The sequence below is a fragment of the Camelina sativa genome, chromosome 6 (assembly GCF_030686135.1).
Source record: "Camelina sativa cultivar CO46 ecotype springtype chromosome 6, ASM3068613v1".
NCBI classification, from domain to species: Eukaryota; Viridiplantae; Streptophyta; class Magnoliopsida; order Brassicales; family Brassicaceae; genus Camelina; species Camelina sativa.
In genome coordinates, this window is record NC_141885.1 from 2,872,163 (window position 1) to 2,894,614 (window position 22,452).

General features: G+C 43.9%; 2 protein-coding genes and 3 pseudogenes across 4 annotated transcripts; 2 read left to right on the forward strand and 3 right to left on the reverse strand.

Annotated features, from left to right (window-relative positions):
* Positions 1-984: 984 nt before the first annotated feature.
* Positions 985-2,747, forward strand: LOC147942180 (putative F-box protein At4g10190 pseudogene; annotated as a pseudogene).
* A 6,079-nt stretch (positions 2,748-8,826) lies between these two features.
* On the reverse strand, positions 8,827-9,996 carry LOC104793900 (putative F-box protein At4g10190 pseudogene; annotated as a pseudogene).
* Positions 9,997-10,358: 362 nt separating this feature from the next.
* On the forward strand, positions 10,359-12,003 carry LOC104790230 (peroxiredoxin Q, chloroplastic). 2 transcript variants are annotated; one of them, XM_010515936.3, is made up of 4 exons: positions 10,359-10,731; positions 11,228-11,365; positions 11,459-11,548; positions 11,635-12,003. In XM_010515936.3, the coding sequence occupies exons 1-4, from the start codon at positions 10,525-10,527 to the stop codon at positions 11,851-11,853; spliced, it is 654 nt and encodes a 217-aa protein (XP_010514238.1). In that variant the 5' UTR covers positions 10,359-10,524; the 3' UTR covers positions 11,854-12,003. The 2 variants fall into 2 exon arrangements, with proteins under 2 accessions (XP_010514238.1, XP_010514237.1); XM_010515935.3 differs by having other exon boundaries at positions 10,431-10,731; positions 11,225-11,365.
* Positions 12,004-12,208: 205 nt separating this feature from the next.
* On the reverse strand, positions 12,209-13,498 carry LOC147942181 (uncharacterized; annotated as a pseudogene). The gene has a single exon (XR_015560330.1). The product of XR_015560330.1 is annotated as an uncharacterized LOC147942181 (transcript).
* LOC104790231 (uncharacterized) lies at positions 12,209-22,422 on the reverse strand. Its single transcript, XM_010515937.3, has 3 exons — positions 21,997-22,422; positions 19,603-19,749; positions 12,209-19,520 (listed from the first exon to the last, which is right to left on the reverse strand). The coding sequence occupies exons 1-3, from the start codon at positions 22,304-22,306 to the stop codon at positions 19,156-19,158; spliced, it is 822 nt and encodes a 273-aa protein (XP_010514239.1). The 5' UTR covers positions 22,307-22,422; the 3' UTR covers positions 12,209-19,155.
* Between the last annotated feature and the right edge of the window lie 30 nt (positions 22,423-22,452).

Below are 22,452 nucleotides of genomic sequence, written 5' to 3' on the forward strand. Positions count from 1 at the left end.
ATATGATGTGTGGCGCCAGAATCGACCACGACAGCCACATTAGCGCGGGGTTGCCAAGGCGTGAACGGACTGGAGTTGCTCGAGGAAGCAGATTGCATGGAGAGCAGTTGAGGACAGCGTCGAGCGCTATGTCCTTGGGTGTGGCACAGTTGACACTTGCCCAGGTAGGGTCTAGGAGACCGATTGTTGGTGTTGTTGTTGTTGCCGGTGTAGGACTGCCAGTTTGTGTTGTTGTTGTTGGAGAAGCGTTGTGGCTGTGAGCGAACGCGGTTGTTGTTGTTCCGATTGTTGAAGTTGTTGGTGTTGTTGTTTTGGCGGTGTTGAACAATATTCGCAGACACGGGAAAAGGAGTGGGAGTAGTAGCAGCAACAGCAAGTAGTTTGGCTTTGCGATTACGGAGACGCTCATGAACATCAGTGATGGTCGGTGAAGAGTCCTTGCTCTCGATCTAGTCAGCAACAGGTTTGAAGTCCTCCGGAAGACCTTCAAGTATCTTCTCAATTTGATCCTCATGATCCATAGGTTTACCAAGGGCTGCAAGTTCATCAAAGCGGATAACAAGACCTCGAATATATTCATCAATAGTTTTTATTCCCTTGGTCCATACCTTGATTTGTGTTTTGATGCCTTGAACATGTCCACGACTGTGTTGGGCGAAGGTAGAGGCGAGTGCTTCCCAGACAGCAGCAGTCGTGGTGGCACGTGAGACCAAAGGTTGAACAGATGGAGACATGGCTCCAAGCAGGGCGCTAAACAAGAGACGATCTTGGCGTTTCCAGATGGCAAAATCAGGATTTGGAACGGATGTGGTCCCGGTTATTGTCGTGAGAGGAGGAGCAGCGGTGGATCCATCGAGGTATCCAGCAAGTTCATAACCATCAACTAAAGCGTGGATCTGAAGACTCCACATCAACTAGTTTGTGTCATTGAGTTTGGCGACATTGCTAGTGTTGATGATGAAAAGAGGAGCGGATCCAGTCCTGATGACTTCGCCTGATGATGGAGAGACGTTATCAGAGGTTGACATGATGACGACGATCGTGTGTGTTTAGAAAAAAAAAATTAGGGTTATTTTGATCGTTGGCTCTGATACCATATAGGATCTGAATCTTTCTTATCTCATTAAGAATGAGTTATACACATATATATAGTACAAGAAAGATCTAGGGTTTAATAATATTTACAAGTAGATCCCTAAGCTCTATTGAGACATATACTTATGTCCTATAATGTGGAAGTACTTTTAATCATAAGGGTCAAATGAAATGTCTGATTCTCACTCACCTTCACGCTGAAGAACTTCTATTCAAGAATCTGATAAATATATAGTCAAGTTTTTATGAAGCACCACGCAGTAAGGTTTCAGTAATAATGTATAATGTTAGTAATTTGATGTGTCAGCGGTAATGCAATTAGCTAAATAATGTGTGTTTCTAGTGTTCTCTCAGTGCTTGTTACCTGCAATCTCTTTGAGCTCTCTGGCTATGTTAACTGTGCCTAGTAAGTGAAGATTTATCCTTTTTTCCTTTTCTTGCACAGAGACGTAATTGCCGTAACAAGACGTCATGTAGCGAAATCATTGTACGTATTACCGTCGGCTACTTATTGCCCACAAGCCCAAATTTTCAGCTGAATCTAGGACGAAGAAAGCTCACAATAGAAGGTGAGTCGGTGAGGCACACAAGAGTCACAGACACATCACAAGATTACTAGGGTTTTCATTTTTCATACTAGAATACAAGGGTTTTAAATCTGAGCAACCGATTTGAAACTTTTGCAGCACGGTATCATATCTCCAAGTTATCTGAAAACTCTCTGTTTCAAATCTCAAGAAAAAAAAAAGGTTTTGACAAAAAAAAAAGAAGAAAAAAAGGTTGTAAAGGTAACTAGACAATTAAGTCTCAAAGATCCTCTTTCTACTTCTCCTAATATTGAAGTCGATATAAGCGAAGTATTTCACTGCGACGGCTTATTGCTATGCATCACGAAAGACGATAGACTTGTGCTTTGGAATCCATGTTCAGGTGAAACCAGATGGATGAACAACCCCGTAGGTCATTCCTTCAAGAAATCTAATTACTACGCTCTCGGTAAATCCTTCTCCTCCAACAAGTACAAAATATTGAGGATTCGTCAATATGGAAATGGTATACTTGAAAAATGCCTAGTTGAGTACGAAATCTATGACTTTACCTCTGATTCTTGGAGGGTTGTGGGTGAGACTAGCGACTGGTCCATTCACTGGTTGAAGCATCGTGGCATGTCTGTGAATGGAAATACTTACTGGCTTGCCACCAGTCATATTCCAGACTCGCAAAAGGATTTCTTATTAAATTTTGATTTCTCAATAGAGGGATTCCAAAGTATGTCTCTTCCAGTTGATGATTTTTCTTATCGTTCTATGGCTTTATCAATTACTAGACAAGAGCAAAAACTTTGTCTGTTAGGTATGAGAGTTCCTTACTATGATATACATGTATGGATAGCAACTAAGATTGAGAGTAGTGGAGCCATGTCATGGAGCAAGTTACTAACAGTGAAACAATCTTTTTATAGCCAGTTTCTTATATTATGTAGTGGGATGAATTTTTTACTCTGTCCCGGTAAACAACAAAACTCATCAAACATCTTCTTACACATTGTCGGAAAGGATAAACACATGGGAGTGGATCATCATGATGCAAGATCTAAATGCTTACTCGTCTGTTATGTTCCAACTTTAGCTCAAATCCAAAAAGGTTCTTAATTAGGCCAGGCGCATGGAAAGCAACAATCACATGACTTGTAATAATATATATTCTGACACCAGTTTATGCATTATCTATTCATATGGTTTTCGTGATATTTAATTAAAGGTACATTTTGCTACTCTATAATTAGTAATGTTGGTTTTGTTTTTGTCAAACGAGAGCATATACATTTGTCATCATGAAAAGTTATATTATGGTTTCGTTTATATAAACCACCAATGTAAAGAATGTGTTTTCGATATATTTCAGGAGTGTTGTACAGAGATGTATTTATACAAGAGGAACTAGGAGGAGTGTAGGTTTAGCTAATTACAATAGTTTCCTAAAGTATACATAATCAGAATATATGATATGATATGATATTGAGAATCACAATCATATCACTATCATATCTCTAATACGCCCCCTCAAGATAGACGAGCGGGAGCTACTCCAATCTTGTTTCTTAGGTTGATGAACCGTGCACGAGGCAATGGTTTGGTTAAAGCATCAGCCAGTTGATCTTGAGTGTTGACATGAGCGACTCGAAGTGCACCTTGTTGGATCAGACCCCGAACAAAGTGGTAATCTATGGCTATATGCTTAATCCGAGAGTGAAAAATCGGGTTGTCACAGAGAAATGTGGCTCCGACATTATCACAGTAAACGACTAGTGGTGCTGCATGTGATATCCCAAATTCAGTAAGTAAGTTGCATATCCAACTAAGTTCTGAGGCAACATTAGCGACAGCCCTGTACTCTGCTTCAGTAGATGATCTCGCGACTCCCTTTTGCTTCTTTGCAGTCCAAGAGATGGGATGTTGACCAAGATAGACGATGTAAGAGTTGGTGGAAACGTAGTCATCTGAGTCACCAGCCCAGTCAGCGTCTGAGTAAGCATGAAGGTTGAGCTTGTTATTTGCGGAGAAGAAGATCCCATGTGTTGGTGTACCTGCAAGATATCCTAATATCCGTTTGGCAGCTTGCCAATGTACATCAGTAGGGCGGTGCATAAATTGTGATAAACAATTAACGGCGTAAGCAATATCTAATCGTGTAAAGGCAAGATACTGTAAGCTCCCAACTAGTTGACGATACTTGAGCAGATCAGAGAGAGGAACACCGGATGTAAGCGTGATTTTTGGGGAGGAGGCCATAGGTGTAAGAACTGGTTTCGCATTTGTCATGTCATAACGATGGAAGATCAAGGATATATTTTCGTTGTGATAGATGAAGACCGGCTGATGTGCGACGAGCTTCAATGCCTAGGAAGTAATTGAGATCTTCAGCATCTTTAACAGAAAAACGATCTGCAAGGAGTTGAAGAATCCGACTGATGCCTTGTTTGTTGTTTCCCGTGATGAGTATGTCGTCAACATAGACGAATAGGTAAACGAATTCCCATCCAACTCTTAAAACAAACATAGAGGTGTCCGCAAGTTAGTTTGCAAAACCAAGGGTGAGAAGAAAGGTACGAAGTTCTGTGTACCACGCTCTTGGTGGCTGTTTGAGGCCGTATATGGCTTTGCGGAGTCTGCAGACATGAGTGGGGTTGTCCTTGTCAACGAAGCCCGACGGTCGTTCCATGTAGACTTCTTTAGATAGAGTTCCTTGCAAGAAGGCGTTATTGACGTCAAGTTGCTGGATTAGCCATGAGTTGGTAACTGCGACGTCAAGAACCAGTCTGATGGTGATTGATTTAATGACCGGACTGAACGTATCGGTGTAGTCTTCACCAAACCGTTGATTGTAGCCTTTGGCTACTAAACGAGCCTTGCACCTGTCGAGAGAACCATTAGACTGAAATTTATTTTTGTAAATCCACTTACATCCCACAACATTGAAGTGTGGTTGGCGAGGAACAAGGTCAAGTGTCTGATTTCACGCAAAAGCATCAATCTCGTGGGACATGGCACCTCTCCATCGTTTGTCTTTGATAGGTTGAGCAAGTGTTTGTGGTTCAGCCGGAATTATGTGCGAGAGAGAGGCAGCGTAGTTGTACTTCGGATTTGGCTTAGTGACATTGTTTTTCCAGCGTGTGAGCATCGGATGTGCCGGAGGTGGAGGCGGTGGTGCAACGACAACCGGTGAAGGTGTTCGTTGTGGCGAGGAGAGAACAGGGGAGCTGGTACGAGAATTATCAACGGGTGGGCCTGTAGATAATGATGGACTTTGATGTGAACTTTCTTCTTCATGGGCCGATGATGGGCCTGACTGGGAATTGTTCAGCGAAAGCCCAGTGTCGGATCCAGATTGACGAGAAACCGAAGTGTCGTTGGCGAGCGATGGCGTTGGTGTCTCTGTTGAAGAATTCCCTTGCAGGTGAGAACCAGAGCTTGCGGGTTCCGACGAAGAGAGTGATATGAGTGGCGGTTGTGGTGGGGAAGGTGATGGTGGGATGGATGGGGATAGGAGTATAGGAATTACCGATGAGGAAGGTTGTGGTTGAAGAGGTTCTGGGTGTGATTGTGGTTGTAAGGATTTGAAGGTCTGGAATGGGAATACAGTTTCATCGAATTTGACATATCTGGAGATGTATATGCGACCATTGTTGGGTTGAAGGCAAAGATATGCACTATGGGTTTGGGAATAGCCGATGAAGACACACGGCGTTGATCAATCTTCAAGTTTGTTGGTGGTGTAAGGGCGAAGCCATGGGAAGCAGAGGCACCCGAAGACTCGTAGTTTATCATAGTTTGGTGAAGTACCAAACAATTTGTAAAAAGGAGACTTCATTGTGATCACCGGCGTGGGAAGACGGTTAATGAGATATGTGGCAATGGCAAAGGCATAGGACCAATAGGTTTTGGGAAGACCGGCATGCGTAAGTAAGGTAAGGCCTGTCTCGACAATGTGACGATGCTTTCTTTCGGAGATACCATTGTGTTCCGGCGTGTGTGGTGGTGTGGTGAGGTGAGAAATACTAGAGTCAGCGAGATAGGTGCGGTGAGCAATAAAATCGCCTCCATTGTCGGAGTAGAGTGTTCCAATGCGTGTTGAGAAGCGATTTTCAACGAGGACTTTGAAGGATTTGAAAGTTTCACAAACTTGGGACTTAAGTTTGAGAGGGTATATCCATGTATATCGGCTGAAATGATCTACTAGCACAAGATAGTATTTATAATTATCAATGGAGATAGTTGGTGAACTCCATAGATCAGTGAAAATGTGTTCCAAGGGACGAGAAGAGGTTATAGATGTTTGGTGAAAAGGTAAATTGTGGGATTTATTGATACAACAGTCGGGACACAAAGTTTTTGATGAAGCTTTATTATTGCAAGATAAAAGAAACTGAGAAACAACTTGTTTTGTGATAGATAGAGAAGGGTGGACAAGCCGATGATGCCAGTCAGTGATAGAGAGATGTGGTGTGGTGGAAGTAAAGAAGGATTGAAAGATGGTCGGAGAGGTTGGCCACTCATATAGTTCTCCCCTAATCCTGCCTTGGATTAAGGGAACCCCCGAGCTGAGATCCTTCACCTGAAAATAGGTAGGGAAAAAATGAACTGAGACTTGGTTGTTATTGCACAGGCAATATACAGAGATCAAATTTTTCTGTATATTTGGAACACACAAGACATTATTAAGAGATAAAGGGTGAGAGTTTGATGGTAGAGTAAGAGAACCAGTGTGGGTGATGGAGAGACCAGATCCATCACCAATGAGAACTGAATCCTCGCCATTGTAGGGTTGATGCAAAGCCAGATTGTGAAGATCACTTGTAAGGTGATAAGTGGACCCACTTTCCATGACCCATGGATTTGAAGGAACAGCAAGATTGGCACGAGGTTGCCATGGACGAAATGGTGACGGAAGAATGCCAGGCTGAGTGAAAGAATGTTGCTGTTGGAGGTGGGTGCATCGTTTGGCACTATGACCAAACACTCCGCAGAGTTGACACTTGCCTTGATAACCTCTGGTTAGGCGATTGTCTGGACGTGAGGGTTGATATTGCTGCTTGTTGTTGTTGTGCCAGTGCTGAGATTTTTGAGGTTGAAACTTCCCAGTGGTGGATCTCTGTCGAGAGGTGGCAACATGAGCAGAAGCGGGCCCAATGGACGGCGTGGACAAGGATAGAGCAAGAATTTTAGCTTCCTTGTTGATGATTTTTTCATGGACTTCAATGATAGAGGGAGGAGTGTCGTGACCTTCCACTTGATCAACGACAGACTTGTAGTCTTCGGGTAAACCAGCAAAGATGAACTCAAGTTGCTCCTCATGGGCAAGAGGCTTGCCAAGAAGAGCAAGTTGATCAAAGTGTGTCGTCAGCGTCTGCATATCTCATCAACGGTTTTGTCACCTTTGGAAGTTTGTTTGATCTACAAACGAAGTTGTTGAAGGTGGCCCCAACTTGGATTGGCATAGGTGGATGAAATTGTTTTCCACATTTCAGCAGCAGATTTCGTTTTAGAAACCAGAGGTTGAAGAGCAGGAGAAAGAGTGCCAAGGAGACCACTATATATAAGCTTGCCATGGCGCCTCCAGGTCGAGTAAGCTGGATTCGGTGTTGGCGGGTCGGTGGAGGTGAGTGTCTGATCCAGTGGGGTTTTGGAACCGTCAATGTAGCTAGCAAGATCGTAGCCATCAAGAAGAGAGTGAACTTGAAGACTCCACGTGATGTAGTTGGTAGAGGTAAGTTTGGTGATATTCATCATATTGATGTTAAGAAGACCTTGAGTGGTGTCAACCGTTTCAGCAGCAGCAGCCATGGAGAAAGAGGAAAGAGAAGGAAGGAGAAGAGGAGAAAGAACAAAGAAAAGAGGAGACGGCTAGGAAAATAAAAAAATGTAGGGTATCGATTATAGCTCTGATACCATGTAAAGAATGTGTTTTCGATATATTTCATGAGTGTTGTACAAAGATGTATTTATACAAGAGGAACTAGGAGGAGTGTAGGTTTAGCTAATTACAATAGTTTCCTTAAGTATACATAATCAGAATATATGATATGATATGATATGATATTGAGAATCACAATCATATCACTATCATATCTCTAATAACCAATACCAGTGACGACACTTATGTTTGTCAACTGTGATATTTAGATGTTGAATGATCCTAAAACTTGTTGATTTATAGGGGAGTTGGCTTGGATATTCCCTATAATGTATAGGTCTTTGTTGATTTATTCAAAGGAACCATTCTAAAACTAGAGAGAATGATATGAATATTTGAGTTGCCTTGATAGGTTGGCAAAAAAACCGTAATCCGAAAAACCAAACCAAAATAAATGGTTTGGTTATAAAGTTTAGTCTAAAATCCATATGGTTGTCATATTGATCCATATTTGATATGAAAGGATCTCACTTGTAAAACCAGAGAGAATGATATGAAGGACCTAAGTATGGAAACCGTTCTAAGTTCTAATAGGAAAAAGGAAATAGATCAGAGAAAAGTCAAGTACAAAAAGATCTAAGCTATCCCTTCATAGTTTCATACATACATCTATTTGACTGTTCACATTTGTGACTGTTGAGCATGATGACCGTTTTTGAAGAAGGTGATTTCATTGGTAAACTAGGATCTCCTGTCATCTTCAAATGCTCACGTCGTTTGGAGGTAGGTATCCAATGGACTACCTGTTTAAGTGACTCCTCTTCCATTGTTGTAATTCCATCAGTGTTGCTGTTTAATGAACGTTGTGTGTGTGTCCCTTTCCTTCACTTTGGTGGTATTCAGTGATGTCTACATGCTTCAATTTAATGGCCAATGGATAACAATATTGTAAAATAAGTGACAATGTGTATCAAATGGGCATGAAGCTCAATCTGTAATTCTAGAACAAAAGCTAGGATGTCTAAGTTTTAGGATCATTCAACATCTATCACAGTTGACAAACATAAGCGTCGTCCACTGGTCTTGATGGTTTATATAAACGACATCAGAATAACTTTTGATGATCAAGACAAATGTATGCTCGATCGTTTAGCAAAACAAAACCAACATTACTATAATTATAGAGTAGCAAACTGTAACTTTAATCAAATATCACGAACACCATGGATATATATATATATATATATAATTAATGCATAAACTGGTGTCACAATATTACAAGTCATGTGATTAGTGCTTTCCTTGCGCCTGACCTAATTAAGAACCTTGTGGGATTTGAGCTAAAGTTGGAACATAACAGACGAGTAAGCATTTAGATCCTGCATCATGATGATCCACTCCCATGTGTTTATCCTTTCCGACAATGTGTAAGAAGCTGTTTGAGTTCTGTTGTTTACAGGGACACAGTAACATGTTATTCTCCCGATCGGCCAAGAAATTCATCCCACTACATAATATAAGAAACTGGCTATAAAAAGATTGTTTCACTGTTAGGAACTTGCTCCATGACATGGCTCCGCTACTCTCAATCTTAGTTGCCATCCATACATGTGTATCGTATAGCCCACGTACATCTCTCATAGCTAACAGACAAAGTCTTTGCTCTTGTCTAGTAACTGATAAAGCCATAGGTACATAAGAAAAATCATCAACTGGAAGAGACGCACTTTGGAATCTCTCTGTCGAGAAATCAAAACTCAGTAAGATATCCTTTTGCGAGTCTGGAATATGACGGGAGCCTCGAATATGACTGGAGGCAAGCCAGTAAGTATTTCTGTTCACAGATATGCCACGATGGTTCAACCAGTGAATGGACCAGTCGCTAGTCTCACCCACAATCCTCCAAGAATCAGAGGTAAAGTCATAGATTTCGTACTCAACTAGGCATTTTTCAAGTATACCATTTCCATATTGACGAATCCTCAAGATTTTGTACTTGTTGGAGGAGGAGGATTTACCGAGAGCGTAGTAATTAGATTTCTTGAAGGAATGACCTACGGGGTTGTTCATCCATCTGGTTTCACGTGAACATGGATTCCAAAGCACAAGTCTATCGTCCTTGGTGGTGCATAGCAATAAGCCGTCGCAGTGAAATACTTCGCTTATATCGACTTCTTTAGGAGAAGTAGAAAGAGGATCTTTGAGACTTAATTGACTTGTTAACCTTACAACGTTGTTGTCGCTGTGAACTCCATTGAGATCAATGCTCGCTAAATAAACCCTAAAACCAATCAATATGATGATCTGAGACTTGGCAAGTCTCTTATCTTTTTTTATAAGAACGTTCCATCCTTTTGAGGTACATCGGAGTCGTGCCAGACAAGCCTCCGGAAACCTGTAGAGTGTCTTTACCAGCAAATCCTCCGGAAGATCTACTATTGACGACGCGTTATGCGCTGCATCAACTATGTTTTTCGTCTTCATCATCTTTATAGAGACCAGAGTCTCCTCCTCTTAAATAATCACTCTTTAAGCAGAGAGTTGATGAGACCGTGCAGCAAAAGTTTTTAAATTGGTTGCTCAGATATAAAAACACTAGTAGTAATCTAGTATTGTTTATGTGACTCTGTGTGCCTCACCGATTCACCTTCTATCGTGGGCTATTGTGGGGCTGCAATACTATAAATACTATAATAGGTAATTTGGGTCTTTGATAAGGTTTTGTTACGGCAATACTTTAAACATTTGAGAAGAGAGCTATGTGTTAAGAGCGATGATTAATGAAAAGCAGAAGAAGACAACTATAGTCACTTTTGTTTTTACATTTGTTTCTAAAACGGCGCCGTAGTATGTGATGCTGTGGTGTTGTGGTGTGGGCCTCTCGTTTCACAGGGGAGAGAGAAAAATCTTATCTCTGTGGACTGTGGTGTGTGATGATGTTTCTCTATCTTTCATCTTCTTGTTTTGCACTTCAAAAGTGGGTGAGAGACGTCCGTTCAGGTAGAATAAGAAAAAATGGCTGCTTGTTCTTCCTCTTTCACTTTCTGTAACCGCAACACATTTCACTCTCCTGTCCCTCAGAGAAAGACCCTTGTGACCAAAACCCAATTCTCAGTTCCAACCAAATCTTCAGAATCTAACTTCTTTGGCTCCAGACTCTCCCACTCCTCTTATCTCTCTCCACTCTCTTCATCTTCTCTCAAATGCTCAATCTTTGCCAAGGTACATTTCGTTAATCTTGCATTGATAATAGATTGTTTGCTACAATTAGGCTAATAACTATAGTTCTTGGAATTCTCTTTTATATGCTATGTGTGTGATTTAAGTGGTTACTGTACGATTATATAAATCAAAATTCTCGGTTCTGCATGCTACTGAAAAGAGATTCTTTAGATGTAAACTGAAACCTATTTGTGGTTGAAAACACTACAAGAGTATTTTTGGGTCTGAATTTGAATGTTATGATGATAGATTCAGGAATGTTGCTTGCTCTCGATGTAAGTGCAGAGAAACTTGTAATTTGTGTTTGTTCTAGAAACTTTACATCTTCACAACATACCTTAAATCAAGCCAATGCCATAATGCTCCTGAATATGTATTCATTTTTCTATTTTATACTCATCAAAGACACATTTGACTTCAACTCACAGCAGGTTAACAAGGGACATTTTTTAACTCTCTTTTAAGTCTTCTCTTTGTGATGTTTTGTGGACAGCAGGTTAACAAGGGACAGGCTGCACCAGACTTCACGTTAAAGGATCAGAACGGAAAGCCGGTGAGCCTCAAAAAGTACAAAGGGAAGCCTGTTGTTCTCTACTTCTACCCTGCAGATGAAACCCCTGGCTGCACCAAACAGGTCTTTTAATTTTCACTTACGTGTCTCTTTTTCCGCATTCATTGTGCTTGTTTGGTGTTGTTAAACGTAATTGATTTCATATGTATGCAACAGGCTTGTGCGTTCAGAGACTCTTATGAGAAATTCAAGAAGGCCGGTGCAGAGGTCATTGGCATAAGTGGTGATGACTCTGCTTCTCACAAGGTACACAACATCAAAATCTCTTGATTTTTTTAATAGACCCCATTTCACTTCCCGGGGTTTTAATGAGGGTGTGGGACTTTGAACAGGCGTTTGCGAGCAAATACAAACTACCGTACATATTGTTGAGTGACGAAGGAAATAAGGTGAGAAAAGATTGGGGCGTGCCTGGAGACTTGTTTGGAGCATTGCCAGGGAGACAGACTTACGTTCTTGACAAAAACGGTGTTGTTCAGCTCATCTACAACAACCAGTTCCAGCCTGAGAAACACATCGACGAGACCTTGAAGTTCCTCAAAGCTGCTTGATCATTCTCTCTACCTCTTCTTCTTCTTCTTCTTCTTCTTCTTCTTCTTCTTCTTCTTTCATGAATCTCTCATGTCTGGCTCCATGACCTTCCTATATGGTTTCTGTTGATTATAAATTTTCAATAATACAAAGTTAAATGAGTTGGTTTATGGTCTGGTACAAAGATCGCAACCGGAGAAGGATTCAAGAGTTCATGGTCAGAGTTTGTTGGTTATAACTTGTTGAGGTCTGCCTTTGTGGCTATGTGTATATTTGAGTCTCTCGTTCTCATTGTGTACGCATCTACTCTCTCTATCTCTCTCTCTCTTTCTCTTGTTTCCTTTAACACTCCACTGTAGTGAATTATTTTGTAACTTGATAAGAAGTCAACTCTATATTGACTAAGAATACAGGTTACACGATCAATCGTAGAGCTCACTCTCGACCTTGATCTCTCGTCAATGGTGCATTCACCAATTGACCATGAACAGGGAGGAGTCCTTGAACACAAACAAACTCGCACCAGTCTGTTACACTTTACCATGATTCACACTTAATTGGATAAAGCTTTTTCGTCTCTCTATCTCCTCTATTTTATACTCTTACAATTCTGTTATAACTCTTCTTCTTCATTCCTTTATGCTTCATACCCCCTTCGCTTTGATAAAGCTTCTTCGTCTCTCTATCTTCTATCTGGCAAAGATTCTTAGTGGAGTGTAAAATACTTCTCACAAGTCTACGTTCTGTCTAGACTTGTGAAATACTTCAGATACGGAGTCGTGTGGTCCGTATCAGCGGTGTATACCATCCACATATCCTCATCGAAAGTGATATCTCCTGCCGTCGCCGTTAACACCAGATGTTCAGGCTTTTCGTTCTTTCTCTTGCAATCTCTCGCAATGTGCCCTCTTTCTCCACATTGATGGCATTGCTCTCTAACTCCACCACATGGATAACAGTCTTGTTGGTTGTGATCGTACTTCTTGCCAAACCACACCACATCTGCTCAGACTTTTCTTTCTCAAGACTTGTGTACAACTTCTTCAACTCTGTAATCGTATACTCCACAGGACGATCTCCAAACATCTCCAAAACCCAGATCAGATCTTCAAGAGTCATATCAGGGAGACTCATGATCTCATCAACCACAGGAAAAGCCTCATCGTATGGCCAAGCAAGCGAGGTCAAGAGCTTCGTGATAACTTCATCATCCGATTTCGGATTCCCCCAACGGCGAAACTCGTCGACGACATCCATCACTCTGTTCAAGTACAAATCCATCGGCTCTCCGTCATACATTGTGAGATCTTTGAATGTCTTCTCTAACTTAGGACTCTTGGCTTCGTCGTTACTGATTTTGAGCATATCCCAAAGACCCTTGGCCGAAGAAGCAACCGAGAAAGTCTTCCTGAAAACGGAATCTGGGAGAGAAGATTGCAGTATCTTTAGCGCTTTCTGGTCTTTTATCGCACGGTTTCGCCATTGTGCAAGTTCTTCGACCTTCATAGTCTCCGATAACTCTGGAAACTCTTTTGGATCTGGAGGGACTCCGTTAGCAACGACATTCCAAAGTCCACTCTGCACTAGTCTTTTTTTCACCGTCGGAGCCCAATCATCGTAGTTCAGGTCATCGGAAACTGCGTTTTCTTTATTCGCCGCCGCCATCGCCGCAAGAAACCCCTTTATTCTCTCTCTGTATATTCTATTCTCTCTTGGAACAAGGAAAGCGAATAAAGTTTTCTACACGATGACATAAGACATAAACCGTAAACCCTAATTCACCACATGAGCACCGGCTCGGTTTTGGTTATCTTCGTGGTTCGGTTTAACGCAATTAGAGACTTCGGTCTAATTCGGCTTAGTTCCTTCAAAATGCTAGAATCGGTTCTGGTTTCGATATGTAATCGGGATAAGTTATTGTTAAGAGAAATCAATTAATTTTGGTCAAGTCTGGTTTAATTTAGGTTGGTTTATCCGGTTAAGTACGTCTCTCCACAGCAATGGTTGATCAAGAAGAAGAGTTGGTGATGGTTTTTTTTTTTGGAAATTAATCAAAGCAAGATGAATGCAACAAAACTTGACAAAAACTTACATAATAGTTTTTGAAAGTAACATCAATGCCAAGCCGTCCTAGATAGGTAAAAATACCAGACGAACCCAGGATGGGTTAAACGAACAAACGAAACAAACACAAACCACATAAAAGACATGTCCACCTTACAACGTTACGAGTTGTTAAGTCTACTACTACCAGATTTTACACAAAAGTGAACAACTAAGTGGTGGTGAGATTACCTTCAATCACTTGGAAACGCAGAAAAAACCCTCTCTCTTCCGCAATGGCTTCCCCAAGTAGTTTCCTATTCGGATCCTTAATAATGAACTTCATCACGTTTCCGTCTCCTTCCATGATCGCTGAATAGCCTATTGATGTCAGCTGAGGAACACTCAAGGCGTTCATGACCATCTTGGGAACATAAAGCACATTCTTGATCGTCTTCACCCCTTTCTTGGTCATGATCTTGACATCTCCTCTCCCTTCTGCCATGGTGAAGCCGGCAATGGCAAGTTTCACCCTCGCCCTGTGAGTTCTGTCCAGAGTGGTGAAAAACCTCAAATGTGGAGTCATGTGATTCGTGGTAATTGTTAGGGGTGGATTTCACCCCAACAACAGGCCCAATCTAGAAAAGGCCCAAGGAAATTAATAGGTCGAGCAGGGTATTTTGGTCTTTTCAGATGATGAACCGACACAGGAATCTATAAATAGTGAATATACAGCGTACGGTGAAAGGACACAAAAAACGAAGAAGGAATTCGTTCAAGAGAACAGGTTCTCGCAGTACCGATTCGACGAGCTCTCAGCTTGATAATTGTTTCCTTCTCATCGTTTTATAGCTCGTAGTTATTACTTGTAGCCTGACTTATTCATATATAAAAGAGAATTTCGACCCTCCAAACACCGAACTAAAACTCTCTAATTGTACCGATCTGTACATCAACAATTTGGCGCACCAGATAGGGGGAGCCAAGTCGAGATTCTCTTTGAAAGTTTGAAAAACGGACCTACAACAGATACGCGAGATGACCATAGCCACAAAGGAAGGGAGCAAGGAAGCCGGATCATCAGGGGGAACAACAACCCCGGCAGCGGATCAAGTAGGACAGGCGGTCCTCCCGACCCCAGAAGCTCCAAGAAAGGCTGCTACAGCAGAGAGTCCAGAAGCGTTCGTCATCGCAAGCAATCTAGCGAGCCCGACGATCATAGAACCGATTCTGAACCCAGCGCAACTCGCCCTAATCAATAACCAGCCCGTCTCAAACATAGACGAGCTATTCCGCGGGATCTTAGCACGCCTCAACCAACAGGAACAGCGAACCAACACTCGATTGGACGCATTAACCACAACACATGACGGATCCCAGGAGGAAATCAACCATCTCCAGGCCATCCGTCAAGGTTTGACGAATCTTTTCTCGGCAGGAATGATGCCAAGGCCGTCTGCAGGAACTGGCGGACCCGAGCGCGACCCTAACCCGCGTATCGTTGAACAGAGCGACAACGCCAAGGATGCCGAGCTGAAGCAAATTAGGGAAAAAATGCAAGAAATGGAGACTATATTTCATAAAGCGACGAGTAGAACACCAGAGGTAGATCTCATGCTCGAGGCAACTCAGCGAACCCCATTCTCGATAAGGCTTGCAACCACACCAGTAAAGCGAGCGGTCAAGCCAAGGCTAGGTTACTACGACGGGACAGCCGGCCCCCGAGACTTTCTGCTCACTTTCGGGGTAGCACTCGGCCCTATGCAGTTCAGCCCAACAGAATACGATGTTGGAGCATGCCAAGTCTTTGCCGAGCACTTGACCGGGGCAGCGTTGAGTTGGTTTTCGCGGCTCCCATCCAGGTCGATTGATAGTATCAAGGAACTGATAACAGAGTTTTTAAAGCAGTTTTCCGTTTTGATGGAAAACAAGAACTCCCATGCCGACCTAGACGCACTAACCCAAGGGCGAAACGAATCACTCCGATCTTTCATTGGCCGTTTTAAGGAAGTCGTCGTTAACGTCTCGATTCCAAACACCGCTGCTATCGTCGCATTCAAAAACGCGTTGTGGTACGAAACCCGGTTTAAAAAAGAGCTGTCCTTGACCCATGTCGAAACCATAGCCAACGCATTACTGCGAGCTGCGAAGCATATAGAAGTCGAAGAAGAAGAGGTGGTCAACGCAAAGAAGCATGCCACAGAAACAAGCGTCGCAGCCAAGCCACCGACGGTCGCAGCTCCAAAGGTTGAACAGGTCAAGCCACGCCAGCACTTCTCCTGAAACCCAGACCGAACTCGCCGAACCTTCGCAATCGGCGAAAATAAGTATATCAGAAAGGAAAAAGGTGATAGTAGTGCAGCTCAATACTGCGACTACCATCAGAGTAACACACATTCAATCGAGGAGTGTCGTTACCTCCAAACGATCCTGATGGAGCGGTACAAAAAGGGTGCAATAATTGTCGAGTCTGATAGAAGCAAGACGACCCAACCCGGAAAAACTGATTCCAAGCAAGCTGAAAATATCGCCCGGAAGTTTGTAAAAGATTCCAAAGCACTCGATGACCAGAGCGGCGACGAGGCAGAGACGTTAAACAACGACAATCATGAAAAACGACCGCGCACAGATCATCAGCCGGAGCAAAAAAGAGGGAGGGATGCAACATGAGGACTTCCCGGAAGGTCACCCATCCTAGTACTACTCTTGCCCAAGCACGCTTAACTGCGGAGTTCTGCGGAGCAATAAGAAATTGGGATCGCCGCTGTCAAGCACCCCGGATAAGGCCGCGCTACTAAATCCCCAGGTCGGCATTCGAAGGTTCGTCAAAATGCAGGCCGCCAATGGTCGTTTGCAAGATGCGACATGAATCCGTCAACTCTTCCAGCCTGTCCATTGGGACGGCAACACCCCTGGAGACCATCTTCTCGAGGTAGGCGCAGGCCCCCTCAACACGACTACTCTCGCAGAAGAAGTGATCGGTACTCTCAAGCTGATTAATGTACTGCTGCAACACGTCAACCCTAGTAGCAATGGGTCCAAGGTTGCCCTCCTCAAGATCGGGAACCACCGCTTCGTTCAGTAACGCCTTGCAACGAGAACGCTCCTCGAGTAGTCGGTCCCATCTCCATTTGGGTACGAACAGCCCCTCATCGATCAGAACCTCGAGATGCTCCACAATCCCACTTACACGACAAAACTGTAAAAGACGCTCGAGCTGTCGACGACTCGCCACGACATAATTTCACAGCCGTTGAATTCGGGCATGATAATACTCCAGTTCCGAACGAATCACATCTTCTGATCGAACAGCGAGCTGTTCCCGCGCCCCCCCTCAACCAAGCCGACCTCGTCGTTACAGGCATTGCAACGTGTTTTCCCTAAACAAATAGAGGAGATGCAATAAATTGCGCCCCTTGGAAAACACATCTATTAAATGACCCCATGCGTTACCAAAAAAAAAAAAAAAAAAAAAAAAAAAAAAAAATTGGTCCGAACTTACGCATCTGAATAATTAAACCAAGTTGGTTACTCACACATTCATGGGTAAGCTGACCATCGCGTGTCGCACTGATAATAAAAAAGCCGAGTCGCTATTCGCACATTCATGGGTAAGCCGACCATCGCGTGTCGCACCTATATACAAAAATGCCGAGTTGCTACTCGCACATTCATGGGTAATCCGACCACCGCGTGCCGCACCTATATACAAAAACGCCGAGTTGCTACTCGCACATTCATGGGTAAGCTGACCATCGCGTGTCGCACTGATATAAAAAAAAAAGGCGCATCGCTACTCGCACATTCATGGGTAAACCGACCATCGCATATCGCACTGATATGAAAAAAAAAAAAGCCGAATCGTTACTCACACATTCATGGGTAAGCCGATCCCAACCAAAGGGAAAAGAAATAACGCTTTCCTCCAACGACCTTGCTTTTGCAAAGCGACGCAACGATCTCGGTCGATCCCAAGTAAGAGCCTGAATTATATGAACGCGACACGAGAAAGGTTCGCACTTTTAAAGAAATAGCATGAAGAAATTTTAGAGGCAAGAGGTCGGTACGAGCTAAGCAGAAATAAGAAGTCTATGGTAAAAGAAGGTCTTCAATGCAAAAAAAAAAAATAACCAACCAAGTTCCAACAAAAGAAAACAACAATGCCGTATCGGCCCAACTTCCGCTACATCACGGGAATAAGTTCAAAAGAGAGGTTCAGTCAAAAAAAAGAAAAAATTCAAGTAGCGACGAGACCACCCACGGGGGAGTTGTCGCCGACCCCCGGAACATTTGGCTCAACCGACGGAGCGACCGTCGAATCATTTGGCACAGGAGGAGCATCACCATCCATCGAGCGAGCTGGTGTCGGAGGAACGGCATTTTTTTCTTCGGCTTGCCCACCCTCACTGAACGCACGCTCCGACCTGTTATCCACGCCTCCTTCGTCCTCGGCAAAAATGGAGGAAATGTCGAAAGCCTTTAGCTCGGCCGCCACAGTAGCAATCCTCTCTTGTACTCCATCAGCCAGAAGAGAGATCTGGCCATCGGCAACCAAAGCCTCAAGCATCTGAGCATTCCCCAAGGCCTGATTGTACTCGAGCAACTTTGGGCGAGACGCTTCAATAGCTTCCGCTTGAGCCTTGTGCCAATCCAAAATCTTCTGGGCACGATCGGCAACTCTACGATAAGCCATTATCTTCTGATACCGACCGAAGCTACGACGACGAGCCCTAAGCCTCGTCGTCTCGGCGTCCAGAGCACTCCGAAGTTGGGCACAGGATGCTTCTGCCATGTTGAGCTTCGACACGAGGGCAGCATGTCCAGAATTTGCCGCATCTCGCTGAAGCACCAACTCGGAAATTTTGCTGTTCAACCTCTAGTTCGAACGATACGTCTCTTCGAGCTGAGCTTTGAGCTTTTTGAATTGCTCGACTGAGGGACCTGAAGGCACCAAAGAAACAGCAGACTCCAGGTCGTACACACGCCTCTCGTAGCCAAATGCAAGACAGTTGATGCGACCTATGAGCTGAAACAACCATGAATCATAAACGGGAACTTAAGTAAAAAATAGTAATAAAATCAATTGATGAACTGCGAATCTCGAAGGTGGTATTCGCCACATCAATGATCTTGTCGCCCTCCTTCATCCTCTCGATCGGTATCAGACGACCTGGCCCAAAATGGATCTTGCGAAACAGCTGAGTGCATGCCTCCGAGTCATTTGGGAAAGCCCGGGTCACCGACGTGTGCGAAAAATCCCACCAATAATCCGCGGTCCTCTACCGCTTCGACGGATCCGATCGATCTAGACATCGATCTGTCCTCTTCTGCGAGGAGTGCTCCTTCCGACGGCTGGAGTCACCCGCAGGCTTTTCCCCTTGGGAATCAGCTCCTGCGGGAAGAGCTAGGAGATTCGGTGGGAGGGGAGATGAGCACGGCACCGGCCTTTTGCCAGCTCGAATCTCAGCCACACGCGAATCGCGTGAAGCTGGAGGAGATCTTCGCGACGAGTCAAACCCAGAAGGACGAGTCTCGGGTTGGACCTCAAGACGAGGAGGTGGAGAAGGTGCAGGCGGACTGGATGCTTGACGATAGCGAGCCGACACATTGGGAACATCCAAGTTAAGTCTCCCCATCGTGTTAGCTGCACAAAAATCAAGTTGTTTAAAAAAAAAGAGGGGAAAGAGGTCGTCAATGAACCCAAAAAAAAAAAAAGTGCGACTTACCTGTCGGTCGAGGAGCTTGTTGTTTTCTAGGACAACCTCCTTTCCTCTGTAAAGCGCTTGGCCAAATATACGGACCCACTGCACGTATCGCTTCAATATCAACTCGAAACGCAGGAGGATACGGAAGAAAGCACCGCGGTATGACAACTGCAAAGAAGCGAACGGGGTAAGTGACAAAAAATATGAAGGACGAAAACAATTGACAAAGAAAGATGAACTACGAGGTGAAAGGTTCCACCCAGAAAATAAAGGGATCGCAGGATCCTCGACGACCCCCAGAACCACTTTTAAGAAAAAATAAGATCCTTCCCAGTTGTGGCTCTTCCCTTTCGCCCCTTTAACAAGCAGAGGGGGTCGCGAACTGACATAATAAACTCCAAGTTTCTTGATTTTGTCAGACGTTGTCAGTTCTTCGGAATGATCGACCGAAAGCCGAACCCCCGCTCTCTTTGCCAGGATCAAGATACCTACCGCGTTCCGGAACATAGCCGGAGCGAACTGAAAAATCACCATTTTGCGCTTAGCAAAATACGACATCAAAAAAGAGGGAAGGGGAAAAGTAACGCCACACTCTGTGAAGAGCTTCTCCGAAAGACAGATAAACCCTTCGGGAACATCCCAAGGACGCTGCTCACGCCCGGGGATAATAATAACCAGATCGACCATGATTTTGCCGATCTGAACCGACACGCAGGCCGAGTCGCGCTTTGAAGAAGATGAGGGAACAAAAGAGAGAGCAGACGTTTTAGTTCCAGAGGGGTCGGCAGCCGATGGGTGAGATCGGTGCTCGATGATGCGACTTGTCGGAACGATAGGCTCGTCAAAATCTTCTTTGATGAGAGAAGGGATCTGGCATGGAAGGGCTGACGAGCTCAGAACTGTCGCGTCGGAAAAGATGCGACGGTGGAGTTTGGCCAAATATGTTGCGTCAGAGTCAGACGACGATCCCGAGGAAACGTCGTTATTCGTCGGAGATCTCGCTATACGACGATCCAATCTAGTCGAACCACTAGAATCAGGCAAGGTGTTCTGACGAAGATGGCTCGTCGCCGAAGAATCAGACAAAGTGGACCGGGGGGAGGCCATAGTCTCAAGAAAAACAATAATAGACGAGCTAGAAGACGATAGAAGAGAGTACCTGAGACGACGGGCTGAGGAAACGACCAATGGAGAAAAATGAAGCCAAAATGAGGAATGGGGGAGTATTTATAGGGTTGAAGGGAAGATTCCTGAAGAAATCATCATTACAACTCGAAGATCGAAGTGACATTACAACTTTCGGATGTCACGCGCGTCAATATAAACGCGTGACGATGCGACCGTGTTTTTCGGAAAACGGGAAAGCCCACGCGGGACTCTCCAATTTCCCGATATTTGTCTGCAAACCCTTCAAGTATCGTCATTTGCCGACCTCGAATCAGCTCGTCGGCGACCATCGCGTGTCATCTCGTCGTTGAAGACAAAGGAACGCCGACCTCGGATCAACTCGTCGTTAAAGACAAAGGTTCGAAGCTTATGCGACAGCCGGAGAATCACTGGAGGACACAAAGTTCTTCGCATAACTACGAACTGAAAATGGGGGAGAATACTGTTAGGGGTGGATTTCATCCCAACAACAGGCTCAGTCTAGAAAAGGCCCAAGGAAATTAATAGGTCGAGCAGGGTATTTTGGTCTTTTCAGATGATGAACCGACACAGGAATCAATAAATAGTGAATATACAACGTACGGTGAAAGGATACGAAAAACGGGGAAGGAATTCGTACAAGAGAACAGGTTCTAGCAGTACTGATTCGACGAGCTCTCAGCTTGATAATTGTTTCCTTCTCGTCGTTTTATAGCTCGTAGTTATTACTTGTAACCCGACTTATTCATATATAAAAGAGAACTTCGAATCTCCAAACACCGAACTAAAACTCTCTAATTGTACCGATCTGGACATCAACTGTAGTGGTGTGTATCATCCACATATCCTCATCATACTTGAAATCTCCTACAGTCAACGAGAACAAGAGATACTCATCTTCGACTTCTTCTCCTCCTCCGTCCTCATCACCTCTTCTCTGTTTAGACTGCTTCGACTCAAACGAATCTTTCAACATTTGGCCGACGGCTTTCCCTGGTAACGATCCACACTGATAGAAAAACTCGAGAAAATCGTTAAGACTCGTCTTCTTCAGATTTATGTATCTCTTCATGAGCGGAGCAACGGAGACAAACGAAGTTGAGAGCGAGCCTAAAACCTTGGTGATAACCTCATAATCAGCTATCTCATTTTCCAAATCACGCGACTCTTGGACGAGATCCATAACCCTATCTAAGTAGGAATCAAGCGTTTCTTCTTTATCCATACTAAGTTGTTCGAATTGCTTCTCTAACCTAATAAGTTCGTTACCTTTATCGAGCAGATCCCAAACATCTTTGGCCGACGAAGCCGAGAGAGTCTTCTTGAAAACTGAGTCTGTGAGTGAAGATTGCAAGATCTGGAGCGCTCTCATGTCTTTCACGGCGAGATCTCTCCATTTCGAAAGCTCTTCCGGTTGAATCTTCGCCGCTAGCTCTGGATTCTTCGTTGGATCTGGCGGGATTCTGTTTTCGACGACATCCCAAAGTCCTTTCTCCGTTAGTGTAGCTTTCACGATCGGAGCCCAGGTTTCGTAGTTGAGGTCATCGGAAACAGCGTCTTGTATCTTCGTCGCCGTCATAGCTAGCAAGTGATTAAATGTCACGATTTGGGGGACAGCGAATAAACAATTCGCCTCACACCAACACTTTTCTATTTATATAATTAGTGACTGTGACACACTACCACAAACCCTACTAAAGTAGTCCAATTTACAATTCGAGTGAG